At 36.2% G+C, this 19199-nt stretch overlaps 1 protein-coding gene across 14 annotated transcripts in view; it reads left to right on the forward strand.

The window, feature by feature from the left end:
• Positions 1-19199, forward strand: part of NFIB (nuclear factor I B) — a 446931-nt gene that overhangs the window by 355952 nt on the left and 71780 nt on the right. For all 14 annotated transcript variants that reach the window (XM_007176758.3, XM_057548177.1, XM_057548182.1 and 11 more), the window contains exon 4: positions 18549-18617. In XM_007176758.3, coding sequence (XP_007176820.2) covers positions 18549-18617 — 69 coding nt within the window. The remainder of the gene's footprint in view (positions 1-18548; positions 18618-19199) is intronic.

A 19199-nucleotide genomic window follows, 5' to 3' on the forward strand; every position in this document is an offset into this window, starting at 1 on the left:
ACCATATTTTCTTGTCCATTCATCTGTGGATGGACATTCAGGTTGTTTCCACATCTTCACTATTATGAATAGTGCTGCAGTGAACATGGGAGTGCACATATCTCTTTGAGATCCTGATTTCAATTCTTTTCGATACATACCTAGAAGTGGGATTTCTGGATCATATGGTAATTCTGTTTTTAATTTTTTGAGGAACACCCATATTATATTTCATAGTGGCTGCACCATTTTGCATTTACCAACAGTGTGCAAGGGTTCCAGTTTCTCCACATTCTCCATAGTACTTACTGTCTTTTTCTTTTTTTTGATAATGCCATCCTGACAGGTATGAAGTGACATCTTATTTTAACTTTAATTTGCATTTCCTGATTATTAGTGATGTTGAGCCTTTTTTCATATACCTGTTGGCCATTTGTATATCTTCTTTGAAGAAAAGGCTATTCAAGTCCTTAGCCCTTTTTTTTTTTTAATTAATTAATTTATTTATTTTTGGATGTGTTGGGTCTTCATTGCTGCACGCGGGCTTTCTCTAGTTGCAGAGAGTGGGGGCTACTCTTCGTTGCGGTGTGCAGGCTTCTCATTGCAGTAGCTTCTCTTGTTGCGGAGCACGGGCTCTAGGTGCACGGGCTTCAGTAGTTGTGGCTCGCGCGCTCTAGAGCACAGGCTCAGTAGTTGTGGCACACAGGCTTAGTTGCTCCGTGGCATGTGGGATCTTCCCGGACCAGGGCTCGAACCCCTGTTCCTTCCGTTGGCAGGTGGATTCTTAACCACTGTGCCCCCAGGGAAGTCCCTCCTTAGCCTATTTTAAACCAGGTTATTAGTCGTCTTTGTTTTGTTTTGTTTTGCTATTGTTGTAGGAGTTCCTTATATATTTTGGAGATTAACCCTTTGTCAGACCTATGGTTTGCAACTGTTTTCTCGCCTTCTATAGGTTGCCTTTTCACTGTTGATTGTTTCCTTTGTTGTGCAGAAGCCTTTTAGTTTGATGTAGTCCCATTTGTTTATTTTTGCTTTTGTTGCCTGTGCTCTTGAAAACAGGGCCTTTTCCTGGTAATCCAGGAACCATAATGTTTTCTTTTAGTTACTTATTAACCAGATTTCTGTCTTTAGTTTTCTGTGTGTTTTCAGTCCCCCCTGTGATTTTTAAGTTCATTCACCTCTTATTATTCCTAGATGCATACCTTTGGAACAGATCTCTCTCCTAATGTTTCACGTGCCCAACTTCTTTTTGGACATGTTCCCATATAGGTCGCATGGGTAACAACTCCAAAATTCAATTCCTTTTCTTTTCTACCAGACTTTATCTCTACAGGGCCACCGGAATCTCCCCGGACACCCTCGGCTAGAGTAGTTCATAAGTTCTCTCTCAGGATCTTCCACATATTCATTCATCTTTTCGTTTGGAAGCTCTTTAAAATCCACCCCACTTCTCAGTTCCCGTTACCCTTATTTGGGCCCTACACATTATTTCTTGCTTCCAGTAGTGCAAAAACCTTATCTCTATTCTCTCCTTGCTCTTCCTTTTTCTAAGACTCTGTAGAAATACACTTCATAAAACACAGATCTGACTTTCTTGAAAACTCCTGATGGTTCACTCCTTATATACCCATATTCTGTGTCATGGCTTTAAATGCTGTTCAGTATCAGATACCAAGTATACTAGGTTCCTTTCCTTTCCCTTTCATCCATGTGCTTGGCTCTTTCCTCTGCCAGGACTGCCATATCCACCCTATAAACTCTTGTTCATCCGTTATGTCCAAACTATTCCATCTATCTTACTGGATTCTCTCAGGCAGAGTTGGGCCTTTCTACCTGTATTATGATTGTTGCTTTATGTTATATTTATATTTTACACCCCTCCGCCCCCGAGACAGTTAAAGTTTTTAAATGACTAGTTTACTACTATAATCCAGTATCTTTATTTGTTTGACACATGCTTGGAAACATTACTCAAAAGAAAACCAAAACAAGTTGTCTGTGCTTATCGATGGCTAGTCCAACTTCTCTACTTTACTTATGAAAACAGCGCAGAGAGGTTAAGTGATTTGCCCAAGGTCCCAATTAGTTATTGGCAAATGTGGGTTAAAACTCATTTTTTTCATGGGTCAAAACCTGAAGTCAGTGGTAATCCCACTGCGTTATTGGCACCTTTCTCCTTGCCTCTCCTTCCCTGCCTCCGATAGATAATACAGTTTATTGTGGTGCATCGCCTTCTGAAAAATGAGAAAAGTTTGCCCTTGTCTGGGCTTGACCTAAGTGTTGGTGAGCATGCCACGAAGAGAAAGAACGGAGAAATCTTTTCGTTGAGATGACTTAGCAGGACAGAGTCTGGGTGCCCTGGCATTCACAGAGAGCACCACGCTTGAGTCCCTGGGGGCAGTTTTAAGAGCTGTGGCTGCCGGGACAAGGGGCAGTGGACGTGGGTGAGGAGAGGAGATGGAGGGGACTCTTGAGTGACCCTTGCCTCAGTGGGAGTGAGCTTGGGGAGAGATGGCAGCTGAGTCTCTGAGGCTGTGGGATCAGGGCAGTAATGAAGGAAGAGGCTTCAGTGCCAGGTTATTGCAGTTGCTGGAGCTCCGTGGCCTCCATCTTGTTTTCCATTCCCTCTTTTGAGGTTCGTGTGCTTTACATTTGTACAGGTCAGGGGCTCACTTGGTACACAGTCACACGTGTAATTTAAACCTAAAATATACTCTCCTTTCACAAAGCTGTGAGAGAAATGACTAGTTCTTGGGCTATAGCTAGTTATTCAAGCTTTTGTGTTTCCTATGTCCTCACTTTGTAACTGCATAGAATGATCTCGTGGTACCTGAAATGACATCATCATGGGGTAACATAGAGTCCAAGTGAGAATTTAATACATTGAGGTAGGCCCTTAATTTATACTACACCTAGTTCCAGAAAACTTTCAAGAGGTCTCGCAGCTAAATAAGTTGCAGTTTGTTAAATTTTGGAAGGCATCGCTGTCACGTGTTTTTCTTTTTTTGCTGAGCGTCTAGGTTCCCCACAGGGAGAGTAGAGTCCCCGTGTGAAAAGAGGTCTCCCTCATAACTAGCCTAGGTTAGGTTATGGCTGTGCCTGCTGCCCTGAGTAGTTCTTTCACTCAAGTTATCTCAGGTTCCTTTTACAATGACCGCCTGCATCTGAAGTTTCCTCTCAATTTAAATTCTTTTCCCCCTCCATATTTACAAGGTCGGCTTTTGTAGCATATGGCTACAATTTAATAATGCAAAGCATTTTCCTTCTCACAGCTGGAAAGCTGGGATTGTTCTGTATCACAGAGAGAGTGGACTTGCTCCAGGCTAGTTAAAATCACTGAACTCTGCAGAAGCTAAGCTTGCTGGAAGTATCGTCCTATACAGAGGCACCCAGGGGACCCCACCTTGCATATGAGAGCATCATGCTTGGAAAGAGGGATCAATTCTGTATATTGCAAGCAGAATAAAATGCTAAGTCGATACATATATATATATCTAGCTACCTAGATTTTAATCTGTTTCTACCTCACAAGATGGAAAAATGTGTTTTCAAGTTATTAGGCAGATCAACTAAAATCTCATTTCTTTTTTCTTTTTCTGTAACTATCAAAAAGTATCAAGGTATCAAGTAACTTAAGCAAGTACTTTTGTGTGGTAATTTGACTCATGTTGGCTTTTACCTGATAGTGTCATTGGTGGTCAAAGAATTTAAGAAAAAAATCAGGTTTTGGTTTTCAGAGTTGTTATAACTTTGGGTCTTCTAACTTGTGTGCTGGTCTTCAGGGGCCTTGCACTCTTTCATTTTATTTTATGTAATAGAACTAGGGACATTTTCCTGTTTGCACTGAAATATTTCTAATTCTTGACTCCAATAGAGATATCCCCTTCCCCACCCCTATTCCATACCTGAGCATATTCATTTCCCCAAGGCATTCAGGAGGAAGAACACAGAAAAACCACTTGGCTTTCAGATTTGATCTTATCATCATTAAAATCATCATGTGCACTTGTTAATGACATGAAACAAACAGTGACATGATGTATTTTTAAAATATATACATTGTATGGTTCCATTGATATGACACATCTGGAATAGGCAAATCCATAAAGGCAGCGGTTTGGAGATGTTGGGGGAAATGGATACGTGACTGCTAATGGGTATGGCGTTTCTTTTTAAGGTGATGAAAATGATCTGGAATTAGATAGATACATGACTCTTTGAATATACTGCAAACCACTGAATTGTGCACTTTAAAAGGGTATGAGAGTTATATCTCAATAAAGCTGTAATTTTTTATGGTTTTTTTAAACTGCGTATGAGCCATCAGGAGAAAAGGGTTTGGGACGCAGGGCTAAGACTGAGATTTGGAGGGTTTGTCTAGGGCTTACAGACCTCAGGAGATCAAGGAAGAGGCCCCAGGGAACCCTGGCACAAGGAAGTCACATGGCAAATGATATGAGTTTACATGTGCATTTCTCAACGAGCTGCAGTCTGTGTCAGTGGGTCCCCTTTTTCTGGTGAGGTACAGAGGCCACTGACAGATACCAATGGCGAGTGACATGATTTATTGTAAGATACTGGCTCCATTGTTTATTTTGTGGCACTTTTGTAAGTGTAGTGGATTTTTAGTTTCAAAATTTAGTGTTTTGGATTGTAGTCATCTTCTGAATTGAATTCTTTCAAGCTGAACAATGTTTTCTAAATAAGTAAGCAAGGAATAGAAGATGATCCTCTCACATCAGGACATAGCATTCTACTATTTTATACTTAATATGTCCTCATTGATATCTAGAAATAACCCACATGAGATCTAGAAATAACCCACATGAATTACATTGCTTTACATCATGTTGACTGGTGAACCATGGAGTGTCCATGAGTTTTTGAGAGAGCACGTAGAAAGACGAGCAGAGAGACAAGGAAAGACCACTGATGGGGTTACTCTTATAACAGATGAGGAAGGCAAAATATTTTTTTAAGTGCTGAATCTTAATGTGTTATTTTTAAAAATGTTGACATGCTCTCCTTTTAACTAGAGCACCTAGATTATTTTAATAATTTTCCTAATCTCTGTAACTGGTATTTTTGCCTTGGGTCTTTATCCCTGTGATACATCTGGTGATCTTCAGAATGTGCAAGTCTGATTATTTCATTCCCCTCCCCTATCTGTGTCAAGGGTTCCCACTCTAGGCTAAGCCTAATCTTTCCATGGCATCTAATACAGCCCTTCATGGTGTGTTCTCTCCTTGCGCTTCCACTGCCCACGTGGACCTTGCATCCAGCCTTAGCCTTTATGTCTTTGTGTGGTTTTTCTGCCTAGAATGCATGTACCCCCTTGACACCTTATCACCTTTACCATAATGGCACCTGTATCACAATTTACTTGTCTTTTTCACTTAGTGGATTCTGAACACCTTCAGGTGAGGACTGTATAATTCCATTTGTAAACCCAGTATCTAAGGCAGTGCCAGGCCAGAGACAGTGTTCAGCGGTGTTCAAGATTTATGAAGTAGAGGCTTAGACCTACAGTAGGCTAAATCAATTGTAACTTGTTCTTGAGGTTACATCCCCAGCCCCAGAACCTGACCTAAGTCAGGAAAAGTAGGGTGTTTCATAGAGACAGTTATGGTGGGCTTCTTCTGCCCTGTAGGTACACTACACCCTAGATATGACTGTTTCTGAGATGTTCTGAACTCCTAACTCATGTAGCATGGTCTGATGATGAATTTTGTAGGGACGTATCAGACTGAGAATTGCAGTGCTCTAATATGATTACTGATTTAGAATACCAGTCTTAGATGGATCCAGTTCTCTTCTCCCAATCAAATGAATTATAAAGAAGTCCTGTTTGCTATGTTATGCTTTTGTTTATTGAGTGTACCAAAATGTTCCTAGCGTCTGCATGATCATGAATGTGGAAACAGGTAAGGTAGCTTTCTAGAAGTAGCAAAAATTGCATGAGTAATGGAAGTCATTATTTTCAAAACTTTTCCTGATTACATTGACTGTTCCTTATTCATTTGTGATTCCTTTTGTGATGTGGAAATACTGATTTCTGAAAATTTCTAGACTACTGTTTATAGGTTAAGGAGGTAATTTATTTATTTTTACTTTATTAAGGTATAATTGACATAGAATAAATTGCATATCTACCTATTATATATAATATATACTTATTATATATTATATATGTATATATACATATATATATACACACACACACACACACATATATATATATGAAGGGAATAAACACTTACCAAATATCCATAGCCATATATTTGTGTGTCTATTTCTGGTCCATCTCATTGATCTATATGTCTGTCTTTTGCAATACCAAGTTTCTTCTTGATTTCCATAACTTATTTATAATAAGTGTTTATAATAAGTTTTTAAAATTATTTTAGGTCCTTTGTATTTTCACGTAAATAGAATCAGCTTGTCAAATTCTGCTTGTCAAAATCAGCTTGTCAAACCAAAAAAAAAAAAAAAAAAAAAAAAGCCTGCTAGAATTTTGACTGAAAGTAGTGAGATTTAAAGCCAGGTCTTATCAGGCATACAGCAAAATAATTATCATTAGCTATCTAGTATAAAGTCCACCTTTCTGGCTTAACTTCTCATTCAGATTCTCCCAACTCTTCACTAAAACTTACATGAGTATATGTAAAACCTTGAAAGTTTTTTCTAAGCACACTAAAACTAAGACTAAAGGAGAGCCTTTTATTAGAATCTTGGAGACTTATCCCATAACTATATGACCAGTGCAGTGGGATTTAATCTAAAACGTGGTGGTTTTCCTATCTTTTATCTCATGAAAGATAGCAGTGTTGATTCCTTGAGAAATTGTAGACATTTAAGTTTGATTACACCCCATTATCATCCCCTAGGTTCAGAGCTTTTTCTATATCAATTTAAAAGGCTATAAATCCAGAGACCAACAGGGTTAGGAAATGGGTTATAGAGAGGGAGTGAAGAGTATGGGAAGACATCTAGCCATCTGATTCCATTTCCTAACAGGAATCCTTCAAAAATTCTCCACTCTGGTCTAGAGTCTTAACTCCTAACACCACAGATAAGGATCTTTGTAAACTTGGTTTCATCTGTCTTTCCAGAAAGTGAGGGTTTTCATGTACTTCTTGGTAGGATCTTACATATCTAGGGGTGGGGTGAGAAGAGCCCACCACTTTATAGTAAAGGATCATTAGATGAAAGACCAGCAGTCACTAGAAATTGGTTGGAATTGGAACTTCGACTAACATTGTTACTAATACTACAACTACTGCCATTACCAATAATCATTTATTGAACCCTAAGCACTTCATATGCACGTTCTTATTTAATATTCACCTCAAATCTATGAGTTCAGTATTACTCTTATTATTTCCATTTCACAAATGAGAATTGGAGGGGTAGAGAATTTAAGTATTTATTCAGTCATGAATAAAAAAAGGAGCAAGTATGGAAATTGAACTGAGATAGAGTTTAAAGTGCTTAGCACAGAGCCTGGCATATAACACTGAATAAATGATAGCCACTATTATTTTATTATCATCATTATTATGGTTATTATTACTCTTTATTTATATTAAGTGATTTAATCAAAGTTATCCAGCTAGTAAATGATAAGAATCCAGATCCAATGATGTCAATTCTAGAGCCCTCAATCTCAACCTAAAAATACAGTATGCTTTTTTGAGGCAAAAGCCTAAATTTGGATAGACTACCCTATAAGTAAAAAGAAAACAACCAACTATCCCCTTGGTGAGAAAATACTGAAGAACAAAGGAAAGGGTCTATCATTAAGATCCAGAAGAACATACCTTTGAAAATGAAGAACTAGAAGAAATTTCAGAGAAAACATTTTGTTTACTTAGAAAAAGGGACTTACATGAAAAATGAACAGATAAAATAATAGCTTCAGTGAACAGAGTACCATGTGAGTTAAGAAAGAGTAGCAAGAAAACTAAAACTGCTTTCATATAGTTAAAATCTGGATTGGAAGAATTAAAAAACAACTGATATTGTGGAAATAATCACTGATATAGACATTTGCTCCAAAAGCAGAGGAAAAGAACAGAGAGGTTAAAAATGGTGAGAAAAAGGTTTATGATGGGAGAATAGAAAATTAAGCATTTATTTAGGTGTTCTTAGTGAGAAATCAGAACATTTAGGAAAGAAATAGAATCAAGTACAAGTGAAGAAAACTTTTAGGAGCTAAACATAATCTAAATATGCTGGTTCATATGGCTAATATATCCAGCCAATAGTAATAATATCTAAATATTATCCTGTTGCAGTTTTTGTATTTCATGGGTAAAAAGAAGAATCTTGTAATTATTCTAGAGGAAAAAGTTACCTGCATTTCTTTTAATGTTCAAGGAATTGTATTTCTCGTCAAAGGTGATAGAAATAGATTCTTTATTATTTGTGGTCTCGAAAAATAGTCTCTCATTTTCTTTGTAAAAATTTTACTTGAAAACCTGTTGCAGTTGACAAAGTGATGCACCAAAATTAAAAAAGAAAAAATTTAGGATGAGGAAAGTCCTCAGATATATACTGATAGTTATAAATATAAATATAGCAATAACTGTAGACTGATAATGAGAATAATAATTAAGTAGAAAGTTATGTCTAAGTAATTATTGTAAATAAGATTATAGACATAAACTCCAATGTAAAAAGTAGTTCTTGAATATATATCTGGGTCTCAAATTCCAGATCATTTTTTTTAATTGTGGTAAAATACATATAACATAAAATTTACCATTTTAAGTGTATAGTTCAGTAGTGTTAAGTTTATTCACTTTGTTATGCAACCAATATCTGGAACTTTTTCATCTTGCAAAACTGAAACTCTGTACCCATTAAATAACAACTCCCTCTTCCCCCTTCCCCCCAGCCCCTGGCAACCACCATTCTCCTTTGTTTCTATGAGTTTGACTCTCTAGATACCTCATCTAAGTGAAATCATACAATGTTTGCCTTTTTGTGACTGGTTTATTTACAGATTACATTTTTAAGGACTGAAAGGAGGAGGCTTGAAGAGGTTGGGTAACTAGGAATGGCAGACTAATTTTCTCATTTTAGTATAATTTTTTTTGGTTTTGCTAAAGAGTCTTTATTGTTTGCTTTTATCTCTATTTCTGCTTAGATTTGTTATTAGGGAAGCCTGCTTCTCTTCTTGGAGTCAAGTACATTTTCAGCCTCAGTTGATATGATCATGTGTTGTTGTTTTTTGTTACTGTTGTTTGTTTGTTTTTTCTCTGTTACATCGCTAGATTTCCTGATAGTGAACTGCACTCATTCCTGGAATAAACTCTAATGATAATAGTGTATCTTTTTTTGGTAACATTGTTATATTCCGTTTGAATATATGAATTGAATATATTCAATTTTATTTAGGATTCTTTTTTTTTTTCCATCCAAAATAGTTTTTAATCCCTTGAAGTTACACCATCAAACTTGATGGGAGTTATTTTAATAGGTATTCTTGTGCACATTTCTCCTTAAGTATACTTTATCCTCAATGCATAACTTTTAAACTTAAGAGAAAAAACGGCTAGCAGGAAGGATACAATGCAATATGCATTTCATTTTGTTCCAAACAAGCAGCTAAAAAAAAAAAGAAAAAAAAAAAAAAAAGGGACAGCATACATTAAACAAAGTGCATCAGTTCCAACGAGTTAGTATTAGAAAGAGGTCTAATTCGCTGAAGACAGTCAGAGGTCTGCCAGGGTGAGACTTCTGGCTGGTTCCAGCGCTGTATTTAGGATTCTTGAAGTTGCATTTACATGTTTGCTTGATCTTTGGTTGGCTGCTTGCTTGCTTTGTTTTGATAAGGGACATTGCAAGTTTAGTTAATTAAGTTTTGCTGGCCTAATAAAGGCTTATGACAGTGCCTTCTTCATAAGGTAACTTGTCATCATTTTCTACAGCCTGGGAGAGTGCACATAGCATTGAGATTTGAAGGCAAGGTAAAGGATAGATAAAATCCAGCTGTGCACCCATCTGTACCTATGTCATTTTTAAATGTGGTTTTAAAAATACCTTTTTATGCTGTTCTAGGGTTTTCAAATTTTAAAGTGCATATGAACTCATTAAGCTGCAGATTCTGATTTCGAGGGTCTTGGTGGAGCCTGAGCTTCTGCATTTCCAGTGAGCTCCCAGGTTATGCCAATGCTGTTGGTTCTGGGACCACATTTTGAATAACAAGAGACTAACGTAGTGGTTCCCAAACTTTGCTGCACATTGGAATCACCTGGGCAACTTTTAGAACATCCTCATGTCTGGGTCATATCCACACCAGTTAAATCAGAATAGCTGGGAGTGGAAGCCACGCATAAATTGCTTTTTAAGAACCCCAGGTGGTTCAGATGATCAGCAAATTTTGGGGACCACTGCACTAGGTAATTGTTCTGTTCAGGTTCCACTTTGCACAATTGTGGTTACTTTTATTTTAGTAAGTAATTGCCCCTTTAAGTTTTCAAAGTTGCGGTCAGTAAGTTGTATGTGTTAATCTCTCATAATTCTTTTAATGCATTTGGTTTCTATGGTTATGTCTCCCTTCTATTCTTGTAGTTGTATATTTTTGCCTTCTCTTTTTTCCCTTAATGAAGCTTGCAAATGATTTTTCTGTTTTGCTTGTCTTTTCAGAGAATCATCTTTCCTTTCATTGTTTCAAATATTCCTCTTTTTTCTATTTTATTAATTTCAGCTTTTATCTTTAATTCCCTTTTGAATTTTTGTTGGATTGTTTTGCTGTTTTTCTTTTATGGTAAACAATTTTCCTTTTTCTTTTGTCTCTTTCTTTTCATTGCTTTCTAGATGGCTGACAATTTTTCTTTTGATTTTCTGTTTGATTCATGGCTTATTTTCTTAATTTTCATGTAGTTCAGAAGATATGGTCACTTTTTTTTTTTTAACTTTTAGTTTTATTTGCCAAAGATAAGACAGAATGGCCTGAAAAATTCTCTACTTTTAAGAATTTGTTAACATTTTCTTTTTGGTCAAGGACATGATCAATTTTTATAAAATTTCCATGGATATACCAACAAAGTATAAGATGTATTTGAATGATATAAAATAAGTCTAATAGCCTAATAGTCATGTTCAAATCTAAAAGATGCATTCAGAGTTCTCACTATAATTATATTTTTATCAAGTATCTTGTATTTTATTAGATTTTATTTTATGTATTTATCCACAATATTGTTCGCTGCACCAATACATTGTTTGGTGCATGTATTGGTGCATTTCTCCACAATATTGTTTGGTGCATGTCATTCATAATGTTCTTTAGCCTGTTTATTTTCATTCATCTTAAATTCCATCTAAAACCATTGCTAAGTGACACTGATTTCTTTTTGTGTGAATTTGCCTGACTTCTCTGCCTACTATTTTATTTTCAACTTTTTGTTCTTATTCTCACTTTGTCTTAAGTATGTTCCTTAAAAGTAGCTGGATTTTGTTTGCTTAAATTAATCTAATGCTTTCTTTATGGGATAATTCAGTCCACTTATATTTGTTATAATGATTGATATATTTGATTTTATTCCTCTTGTTTTACTTTAATCATTTATTTATATCTTATGTCCTCATTTTGACTGTCTTAAGTTCCTATTCATTGTATTTTGTTTCCTAGCTGTTAATTTGGAAGTTCTATCTTCCCTTTCCCTACTTTTAAAATGAAATGTCTCTCATTATTTGAAAATAATATACAGCATTCATATTGACTCACAGGTACTATGATTATCTGGTATTTTAGAGAAGAGAAATGGGGGGACGTAGAAAAGTTGCTTAACTTGCCTTAAGTTTACATAGTAAGTGACAGAGCTGATTTTTTAGTATAGTTTAATGTAATTTAGTATAATTATATTAATTGTAGTATATTTTAATATAATATTATAAAATTTAATTTTATTTTATTATAATTTCAATATAGTAAAAATAAACATAGCCCACTTAATAAACCATAAAGTATCTGTGCTAAGAAATTTTAAAATCTGCAAGAATTGATTTTCTTGAATAATATATAATAAAATTGTCTCAAGATCAGAAAATAGGAGTAGATTAAATTTCGTGAAACACTTGGAGTTGTCTAAGAATCTTCTCTGAAACACATTCTGGAAAGATGATTTTACCAGTGAGTTTTTCCAAACTTTCAACTTTTTTTTTTTTTTTATGAAAAATAATGACTGTCATCCAAACCATTTTATGAAGCATGCATATAACTCTGGTATGAAAACTTGGCAAATAAAATACAAAAATTCCCACAGAAGTATCCCAACTACATATAGAGAATTTGGAAGAAACTGTTAATAAACCAGTTCAACAGTAAATTTAAAAAACTATGTTCCATGGACCAACAAAGATAATTTAATCTAAGAATTCGTAATATGTAACAACAAAAAATGCTGTAATGGAAAAAAAGGACAATCTCACAATGCCAAAAAGACATTTAATAATACTCAACAACGATTCTGATCAGAAAACTTTAAAAAAACCTCTGAGAAAACTAGGAATAAACGAATATATCAGATGATGAGAAAACATCAGTCATCAATTAATAGCCAAAATTATTATTAACTGTGAAACTCTAGAAGTATTCTCATTAATATTATGAATAAAATATTCCTGCTAGCACTATTCCTATTTTACATATTTTTGAAAGTTCTCTTCAAAGAAATAATGCATATGTATGTGAAAAAATCTAACCGCATTATAATTAAATAAATGAAAGTTATAACATTAATGTCATGATATCTTTTCTCTATCAACTTGCCACAGTTAAAAACAAATCCCATTAATATGACTAATATGTAATTCTGGCAGCAGGGTGGTGACATGGAAACGCTCATGATCTGCCTGAGGGAGTATAAATTGGCAAAAACCTTTATGGAAAGCAGCTTGACAGTTTTTACCAAGAGCTTTAAAAGAGTTTATGTCCTTTGACCCAGTAATTCCACTTCTGGGAACTCCAGCCCAAGAAAATCATAAGAATTGCTGACAAAAATTTGTGTCCTAGGATGTTAATGGCAGTGCTGTTTATAATATTTTTTAAACTGGGAAATAACCTAAAATGCCAAACAATGGGAGAATGGTCAAATAAAGCATGATACAGCCATGCGGTGTAATATGGTGCAGGCATTAAAATTATGCTTTTGGAAAAGTATTTAATCTAAAGGGAAAGATACAATGTTAATTAGAAAAAGGCAGGATATGCATTTATTTAAATTTGATCTCAATTTTATAAAAATCCATATTTATATATATTATATATGTAGGAAAAGTTTAATGGACTCAAAGGAAATACTTAAAAACATAAATAATATATTAATGCACTACTATCAGAGTGTGTTAAAGTCAGAAAAATTCTGACTCTACCAGGTCATTTCAATCACCATCAGGGATTTACATTTCATGTTGAAGGACAAACTTAATTGTAAATTTATACTAAAATGTTAGCTATAGGCTGAGATTCAGTCTCTGTGCAGAGAATTGTTATCTTTGCTGTGATTAGTGTATTTATTTTATAATCACAGTTTCCATCCTTAACCATGGACAGTTCAGATCAGTTGAGAAACTGAAGAGAGTCCTGTCTTACAACACCACTACCAGAAAAATCACCAATGGGTTAGTTTTGGTAGCTGAAGTTTTATGAAGATTGGCAAAGAGCTAGTATGAAATAATCTTATCTTCTCCCCCTTTACATCTATAAACAAAACGATTTAGGCACCTTTTACACTCAGTTGAAGGAAGTGAACAATTGGAATCCTAGGGCTGGAGCATGCCTGTGAGATACCCAGTGTTCTCTTCTTTCTCCAAATTGAGCAATGCAGGAAAACAGCCATGTAAAAAAGTGGAATCTGAGAGTTGCAGTGGGCTTTGGAAGTGCTCTTATCCAACTTCCTACCCAAAGTGAGAATTCTTAAATCCAATGGAGGGGTCTTTACATCCACTGGGAAACCCCCTATATTTGTAGACACGGGTTTCCTCATTCTGTAAAATGGTAACAACTTGAGGATAATTGTGGGCATGATATGAATTCATGCTTTCTAAGATCTTAGTGCAGTAGCTTGGCACGTGTTGGTTATTATTACCTTTGCAAGGTCTCACATTCCTTTCTAGGACTTTTCTTATTGGATGACAAATCTGTTTACTGAGCCAAAAAAACAGTTCCTGGAACTATGCAGAGTAAGTCTAATCCACCCTCTACATTAACAGTCCTTCAAATACTTGAAGACAGCTTTCATGAATTTAATAACTGCTTTCTGTGTTTTTTTTTAATTTCAAGAATAGAACACAGCAGACCATAAAAATGAGCCATTATCAGTCTTCCTTTGGATTTTCTGTGTAAATGTTGTTTAACATTTAAATGGTGCTGATTATAATTTGAGATATTAACAGTTAGATATGCCATTGCGTCCCTCTGTTATTGTTTGTAAAGGAGGTTAAACACTATATTAACTTCTGAGTAGTGATTTATTGTTGCTTTTGTTAGAGAAAAATAAAAACAGTAAAATAATATAATTTGATATTGCCTTTGAGAATTTTCAGTTTGCAGAGGTCTTTATTTCCTACTCAATTTTATTTTTTAAAAAGCATACATGTAGTGTAAATACAGCATCACATAAATGCTAAGTTGTTCTTTGCTTCCTGGTGTAAGCTGTTGTGTAATATTGCTCAGTAACCATTAAGCAGCTGCTCTGTCTCAGAGATGCTCATATTTCCTTTGGTAGATGAAGGGAATTTACTATATGAATGTCTCCAAATTGCTTTAAGATCTTTGGCCTTTGTGTCAGCTATTTAGATTCACAGTGGTCTATGTAACACATGAAAACCATGTTTTTAGAAGGCCCCAGAAGCCTGGAGGTTACACATGGGGTTGTGTTAACAGCAAGCACCTGCATTTTGCTGTTTTACCCTCTGTATTGTATAGCAGGGCTCCTGACCCCCTGCACGATCCTCTCTAGTTATTTTGCCAGAGTCCTTAAGTACTCTCTCGTATGCTTGTGAGCAAGCACTATTAGCTGTCCAAGTACCGTGTCATCCACTGTTTCTTTTCTTTAGCCTGCCTCATCTTGGGTAATGCCTGTCCATTGTAAAGGCTGTGCTGTGTGCAAAGATGCATGAAGCGGGCAGCCATCTGCTTCAGGTGCTTCTCCCAGGCTACCCAGCCGCCTGATTCCCACTCACCCCCCTCCTATAAGGTCATTGTCAGCAGGTATTACCACTTATCCTTGGGAGCCCTCCTTTTACTGAAGTCTCACAATGCTCCATGCAGGAGTGGAGCCCAGTGGGACCTATGGTGTTGCATTTTGGCTAGTGGGTGCCAAAGCAATTCTGACATATTTTCAATGTCTTTCACAGTTTTAGTAAAATCTTTCAGTTTTCCCTGTAGATCCAAATTCCTTAGAACTTGGGGAATTGGGGGTAGGGAGTGGAGAAGCACCCTCAACATTCTGAGTTGCCTTCCCTTTTCTATGAGATAGTCGTTGTATTTGTCTGTGTGTGACTGCCTTGCTGTCTTCCTGCTGTAGGATTACCTTGAGGTGGCTCTTCCCTCCCTTAGGATTCGGCTCCTGACCGGACCACACATCACTCCATCTTAATGGGCATGAGTAGGGCATGACTTAGAAGCAAATGGAGTCCTAACTACTCATTGGAGTGATAAGGAAATGAACTTCAGATAATATCCATGTATTGAATTGTTATTAAGTATTATACATGGTATAATTTATATAAATGAAATGTTCACTATTCATTCACTCATTCATCCATTTATAAATATTTGTGAACTCTTTGAACCCTTCTAGTCCCTTGGTAGTTATTCTGTACTAAATGCCTAAAGTTGTACATTAATTACACAACAAAGTCAGAGATATAATCTGACTGTAATCATTATGCTTTCCCATTTTGCCCAAAAGCTTAAATAAACTCCTCGGCAAACAAGTTCCAGAAAATAACAAGGGTCAGTAAAGTTATCCTTCAATCTTAAGCTATCTTTATCTTCATTGTTATAAAATTATTAAGGTGTTCATTTGTGACCATGTTTCAAAAAGTTGAACTTTACATTTGTTCTGCAAGCGTTTCGTAGTTACTGTAATGTGGGCAATGAGTTAATTGTTAAGGGAGATAATAGAGATGAAAACCCAGTTACTCCCCCAAATAAGAAGAAACACGAGGCTTGAAAGCAGTTATCTTGGTAAACTTGAATGTGCAAAGTGATATAAAGTAAGAACAAACTAGGTGCTATGTGAATACAGAAGAAAGGGATTATTTCTAGGTGGCACAGGAGTTGGGAGGGGAGGGTAGAAAAGCAGATTATGGAGCAGATGGTGGTTGAGCTGGACATTGAAGGCTGAGAGTTGAGCCTGCAGAAAGAGGGCCTTCTGATCAGAGGCAGCTACGTTAGAAAGATATGAGGGCAGGCCTTTACAGAGTACAGTTGGGTAAGGACAGATAATCTTGTCTGATTGGTTAAGCACACAGGCTGTAGTCATGACAAATAAGTTCTCTGTATTTGTCATATATAAAATGTTACGTTTACCACATGTAAAATAAAGTATAATTTATTACGCTTAAAACAACAAAAGCAATAGAAATCTTTGTATACAATGATAACCTATCAAAATTAAAACCATCTTTGTCTCCAGCCACACAAAGGGAGTTAATGTCCTTTTTTTGTCTCGGTGGCTTTTAGCACTTTGTACAATGTTGTCTACCTGGAAATTTCTCAATAATCACTGAAATGAATTCAACCTGGTGAAAACTTAATTGCTGAAGAAGTAGGCGTTTCTTAAAATAGAGCTGCATCAAGTGGGGGCATTTTGTTATTATCCTCTTAAAAATGTATATCTTTTTCAGAGCAGTGACTTAACATGAGACCTGAGTTTTATCACCAACTGAGATCTCAATTTCTTCTCATTCTTTTGCTATTTCTAAAGAAGGTGGATGGATGGATATACAACAGTGTTCAGACATACACAGCGCCTCTGTTTATTCACAGCAGTGAGGCATATATGCTAATTGAATGACTTTGTCTTTTCATGCTGTGTATGGTTAAAAAGTGGGCTGGTGGCTTTCTTTCTGGTAAAATTTCTAAATGATGATTTACAAATAACTTGAGAGTGTCTGGAATTCAGTGTGCATATTTCAGTGTATGGGTGATTGCTGACTCCATAGGCCTGTCCTAACTTACTGGTAACATTTACTGAGCGCCTACTCTGGGTTTTATATTTTTATCTCACTTATTATTTGTAACAATGATGTAAGGTAGGTAATTTTATTATCTCTAATATATAAATGAGGAATCTGAGGTACAAAGAGTCTAAATGTTCCAGGACTATTATTATTATTAATTTAGAATAATTAGTTATTAATTATTATGATTAATTATTCCAGGATGCCACACTGGCAAACTGTAGTCAAGAGTCAAACCCCAGCTCTTTGACTTGAGTGAGCCATGTTGCTAAGCCACCAGGCCTCTATCATCCCTGCACTGAATCTAATCTCTTGGTCAGCCCTAAAGCTTTATGTAACATCCAATCAAATTGCCAGTTCTTGGAATTTAGAGTTTTTTCCTGGAAGCATTTTAATTCTGAGGATTTTCACACTCTTACTCTCTCCCTGGGGCAGCAGAGAGTAGCCATATCCCTCCCACCTAAGGTGTTCGCCCCTCCCTCCTCACCCTCACTACACTTCCTTCTTCTGGATGAGAACCTGGGGATAAGACTGGTGTTTGTGAGGGTCCCCATCTGCAGTCCTGGACAGAGCTAGACCAGCTAGCAAGCATGTCTGACTTACTCAGGCTCCTGACCCGTGGCCCATGGCTACTGGGGGCCCTGGACCTGGAGGTCACGGAAGGGTCGGGAGGCATTCCTGGAGGTCTGGCTTCACCACCTTCGCCAGAAAAAGGATCCAGTTCTTGAGATGAAGGGAGTCCCAGGGAGTGGCAGCAAGGGTGAGAAAGCAGTGAAATCATGTGAGGTATATTAATGGTGCACAGAAATAGGTCTGTGTAAAGTATTTGCTGTATGCACGGGTTCTGCTTTTGTGTGATTCATGACGGGAGCAAGGGTGGGACTGCTGGTAACAGCAACTCACTTTTTAATCAGGGAAGGATTTGTGAAAAAACAGTGGTTTCAAGAGATCTTTGAAGTAATTCCAACAAGGTGCTAATTGTGGTTGTGGTTTTCCTTTTTATTTCTTTTTTTTTTTTTTTTTTTAATGGGTGGACTTTAGTCTACCAGGTGCTACCGAGCTGAGGGCCCCTGAACCTTCATTCCCTATGCATGGGCAGTGGCAAATAAAACCATACCAATTGCCCTGTACAATTGGAAAGTTAAAAAATTTTCCTGAGAGATTATTTAGCTTCTAAAGGTTAAACGTTTGTTTAAACAGACCCAGTTTGCATTTTACAAGAGTTTTGCTTTTACAGTTCTTCGTTGTAAGCATACTTGGTTTTTGTTCTAACCTTTGGTTTAAAACACTTGAACAAATTCTAGTGTTTAATCATTTATTTGCTTCCTGCTTATGTTGATCTCTTTCATCTTGATGTTTATTTTCAGGATACCTTGAGGATAGTTTTGTAAAATCTGGAGTCTTCAATGTATCAGAACTTGTGAGGGTATCCAGAAGTAAGTAAACTCTTTTCTTATTATTTAACTATACAGTATGATTTAAAATATTTTATATTTGAACCTTAAATACAGTATGAAGAGAACTGTGTATTAGGAGAATTTGAGTTTTAAAATCTCTGACCTTTTGATGAAATCATAAGTGAATATATTTTGTCTGGTTTTCTAAAATATTTGCATTTAAATCAACACTTTTCTGTAGTACAAAAATAATTTGCGGTTTGTTCTGCTTGCTGTGTTATTGGTATTCATTTAATTCACTGTTCACTCTGTGACCATAGATGGTCATTTATATCAAAGGAAGTGTGATTAATTAAATGTACTCAGTGTTGTTATGATAACCCACATAAGTTTCCTGTAGATAAGTGCTTTTTCATTTTGCTAACATTTTGGTGAGGGCTTGGAGATGTACAGGATATACACACTAACATGCAGAGTGTAGAGGGATGCAGAAATTAACTTTGCAGATTGTAGCTGGATATAGATAGAAAGCATTGTTATCCAAAACAATGTCCAATTGTTTTCATTGGCCACCTCACCTGAGACACCATTCTTGGCAGGCTGGATGAGAATTTTCTCGAG

This window comes from Balaenoptera acutorostrata, chromosome 6, assembly GCF_949987535.1.
Source record: "Balaenoptera acutorostrata chromosome 6, mBalAcu1.1, whole genome shotgun sequence".
NCBI classification, from domain to species: domain Eukaryota; kingdom Metazoa; phylum Chordata; class Mammalia; order Artiodactyla; family Balaenopteridae; genus Balaenoptera; species Balaenoptera acutorostrata.